The 3391-nt window shown below is 49.7% G+C and overlaps 1 protein-coding gene across 3 annotated transcripts in view; it reads left to right on the top strand.

Annotated features, from left to right (window-relative positions):
• Nucleotides 1–247: 247 nt before the first annotated feature.
• CCDC200 (coiled-coil domain containing 200) overlaps nucleotides 248–3391 on the top strand; it is a 10175-nt gene continuing 7031 nt past the window's right edge. For 2 of the 3 annotated variants that reach the window (XR_001884602.1, XM_017867680.1), the window contains exon 1: nucleotides 255–985. Coding sequence is in view for 1 of the 3 variants with exons in the window: in XM_017867680.1 (XP_017723169.1) it covers nucleotides 881–985 (105 nt within the window). In the remaining 2 variants the exon portion in view is untranslated. Of the gene's footprint in view, nucleotides 986–3391 lie in introns of all 3 variants that reach the window. The other variant, XR_001884603.1, reaches the window with a different exon arrangement.

Raw genomic sequence — 3391 nt, 5'->3', positions numbered from 1 at the left:
CTGTAATCCCAGCACTTTGGGAGGCCAAGGGGCGCAGATCACCTGAGGTCGGGAGTTTGAGATCAGCCTGACTAACATGGAGAAACCCCGTGCCTACTAAAAATACAAAAATTATCTGGGTGTGGAGGTACATGCCTGTAATCCTAGCTACTTGGGAGGCTGAGGCAGGAGAATCTCTTGAACCTGGGAGGCAGAGGTTGCGGTGAGTCAAGATTGCGCCATTGCACTCCAGTCTGAGCAGCAAGAGTGAAACTCTTCTCAAAAAATAAAAAATAAAATGAAAATAAAATTAAGAGGTAGACACTAGGCTTGAGTTCAGCATTAGAAATCTCCAGAGCTAGGGTGCCTTCTAAGAAGCCCCTTTGCGTTCTGGGGTCTCAGACCTCAGTGAGGCTTAGTAGGATTTTGTATTTTCTTTCATTCTGACTCACCACAGACATTTATGGGGGAGATGGGGAGAGATTAAGGAGAAAAAGGTAATTCCGGAGACCTAAGTGGGGAGGGATGAGCAGAGGGAGAGTCAGATGATGCTGGAAGCCTCTGAGGAAAAGTCAGGGAAAGAAACCAGAGAGAAAAGACTTTACTGCTGAATTTTCCATGGGGCCCAGTGAGACTCAAAGCTAAGGTGGGAAGGTCTTCCATCTGCTCAGGACCCAGGAGAGAAAGGTACTTTGCAGATGTTCCCTGGGAGCCTTGGGGAAAATGCCTCCCTTCCTCAACAAAGCAGGCAGGGTCCGCCCAGTTGCCCTGGCAGTAACCACATTGTGAGGTGGTTCCAGTTACAGGCAGAGGGGTCTGAGTGGGAAGAGACAGAGGTGGTGAGAGCAGTGGGCTCTGCTTGTCCCCACCCCCACCTGGGTCCTCACACCATCCCACTATCATGGGTAGTGCCTACCACTGGGAGGCCCGGCGCCGGCAGATGGCTTTGGACCGAAGGAGGTGGCTGATGGCCCAGCAGCAGCAGGAGCTGCAGCAGAAAGAACAGGTGCATGGGATAGGCTGGGTTCTTCAGGGTCCTTTCTGGAGTAGGAAGGGAATGGAGAATGGAGACAGAACCCTAGGAAGCTGCCTACTATTTGGCGAATGTTGTTTGCTGGGGGTAGGAGGAAAGCAAGGTCATTTGGCATTCTCAGATAGACTGTGTCTGTTGGGGGGAACACTACAAGCTAACTCAATTTCCCTGTTGTAACAGACTGGGGGAGGGCAAGTGTACTAGGCTGGGAGGTTTAAAGATGTTCTGTCCAATAGGGTAACCCCCAGCCTGTGTGCTCTATTGAGCTTTGGAGTGTGACTGAGAAACTAATTTTTTTTTTTTTTTTGAGACGGAGTTTTGCTCTTGTTGCCCAGGCTTGAGTGCGATGGTGCCATCTCGGCTCACCGCAACCTCCTCCTCCCAGGTTCAAGTGGTTTTCCTGTCTCAGCCTCCCAAGTAGCTGGTATTACAGGCATGTACCACCACGACTGGACAATTTTGTATTTTTAGTAGAGATGGGGTTTCTCCATGTTGGTCAGGCTGGTCTCGAACTCCCGACCTCAGGTGATCCGCCTGCCTCAGCCTTCCAAAGTGCTGGGATTGCAGGCATGAGGCACCACGCCCAGTCAGTTTTATATAAATTTAATTTAGTTTTTAAAAATGTTATTTTGGCTGGGCGTGGTGGCTCACACCTGTAATCTAGCACTTTGGGAGGTTGAGGCTGGTGGATCACTTGAGGTCAGGAGTTCAAGACCAGCCTGGCCAACATGACAAAACCCGGTCTCTACTAAAAGTACAAAAAGTAGCTACGCATGGTGGCGCATGCCTGTAATTCCAGCTACTTGCGGAGGCTGAGGCAGGAGAATCACTTGAACCAGTGAGGTGGAGGTTGCAGTGAGCCAAGATGGTACCACTGCACTCTGGCCTGGGTGAAAGAATGAGACCCTATCTCAAAAAAAAAAAAAAAAAAAATTAAAATTTTATTTTATTATTGTAATAGAGACAGGGTCTCACTTTGTTGCCCAGGCTGGTCTGGAACTCCTGGACTCAAGCAATCCTCCTACCTCAGCCTCCCAAACTGTTGACAGGTGTGAACCACCATGCCTGGACTTGAATTAATTAATTCACTTACTTATTTATTTATGTATTTGAGACAGAGTCTTGCTCCAGTCTTGCTCCCAGCCAGGCACAGTGGCTCACACCTGTAATCCCAGCACTTTGGGAGGCCGAGGCAGGTGGATCACCTGTGGTCAAGAGTTCGAGACCAGCCTGACCAACATGGTGAAACCCCATCCCTACTAAAAATACAAAAATTAGCTGGGCGCGGTGGCATGCACCTGTAATTCCAGCTACTCGGGAGGCTGAGGCAGGGGAATTGCCTGAACCTGGGAGGCAGAGGTTTAAGTGAGCCAAGATCACGCCATTGTACTCCAGCCTGGGCAACAAGAGCAAAACTCCATCTTAAAAAAACAACAATGGCCGGGCGCAGTGGCTCATGCCTGTAATCCCAGCACTTTGGAAGGCCAAGGCAGGCTGATCGTTTGAGCCCAGGAGTTTCAGACCAGCCTGGTATCATGGTGAAATCCATCTCTAAAACAAATACAAAAATTAGCCGGGCATGGTGGTGTGCACCCCTAGTCCCAGCTACTGGGGAGACTGCGGTGGGAGAATCACTTGAGCCTGGGAAGTCGGGCTGCAGTAAGCCTTGTGACCACGCCACTATATTCCAGCCTGCGTGACAAAGTGAGACCCTGTCGCACACAATAAATGAATAAATAAAAGTAATTAAAATTAGTTTCACTTGTTTTTTCTTCTTCTTTTTTTGAGACAAGGTCTTCCTCTGTCACCAAACGTGGAGTGCGATGGCCCATTCATAGCTCACTGCAGCGTGATCTCCTGGGCTCAAGCCATCCTCCAGCCTCAGCCTCCTGAGTAGCTGGGACTACAGGCATGCACCACCATGCCTAGCTAATTTTTTGTAAAGACCAGGTCTCACTATGTTGCCCAGGCTGGCCTCAAACTCCTAGCCTGAAACAATCCTCCCATCTCAGTGCCACAAAGTGTGAATTACAGGCATGTGCCACTGCACCTGGCCCTATTTCTTCTTCTATGTGGCTATTAGAAAATTTAGTGGCTAGGCGCAGTGGCTCATGCCTGTAATCCTACCACTTTGGGAGGCCGAGGCGGGCAGATCACAAGGTCAGGAGTTCGAGACCATCCTGGCCAACATGGTGAAACCCTGTCTCTACTAAAAATACAAAAATTAGCTGGGTGTGGTGGCACATGCCTGTAATCCCAGCTACTCGGGAGGCTGAGGCAGGAGAATCACTTGAACTCGGGAGGCAGAGGTTGCAATGAGCCAGATTAGGCCATTGCACTCCAGCCTGGGAGACAGAGCAAGACTCTGTCTCAAAAAAA

This window comes from Rhinopithecus bieti, unplaced genomic scaffold (assembly GCF_001698545.2).
Source record: "Rhinopithecus bieti isolate Rb0 unplaced genomic scaffold, ASM169854v2 scaffold_4544, whole genome shotgun sequence".
NCBI classification, from domain to species: Eukaryota; Metazoa; Chordata; class Mammalia; order Primates; family Cercopithecidae; genus Rhinopithecus; species Rhinopithecus bieti.
The sequence above is the reverse complement of the archived record's forward strand: the minus strand, read 5'-3'. Positions and strand labels throughout refer to the sequence as shown.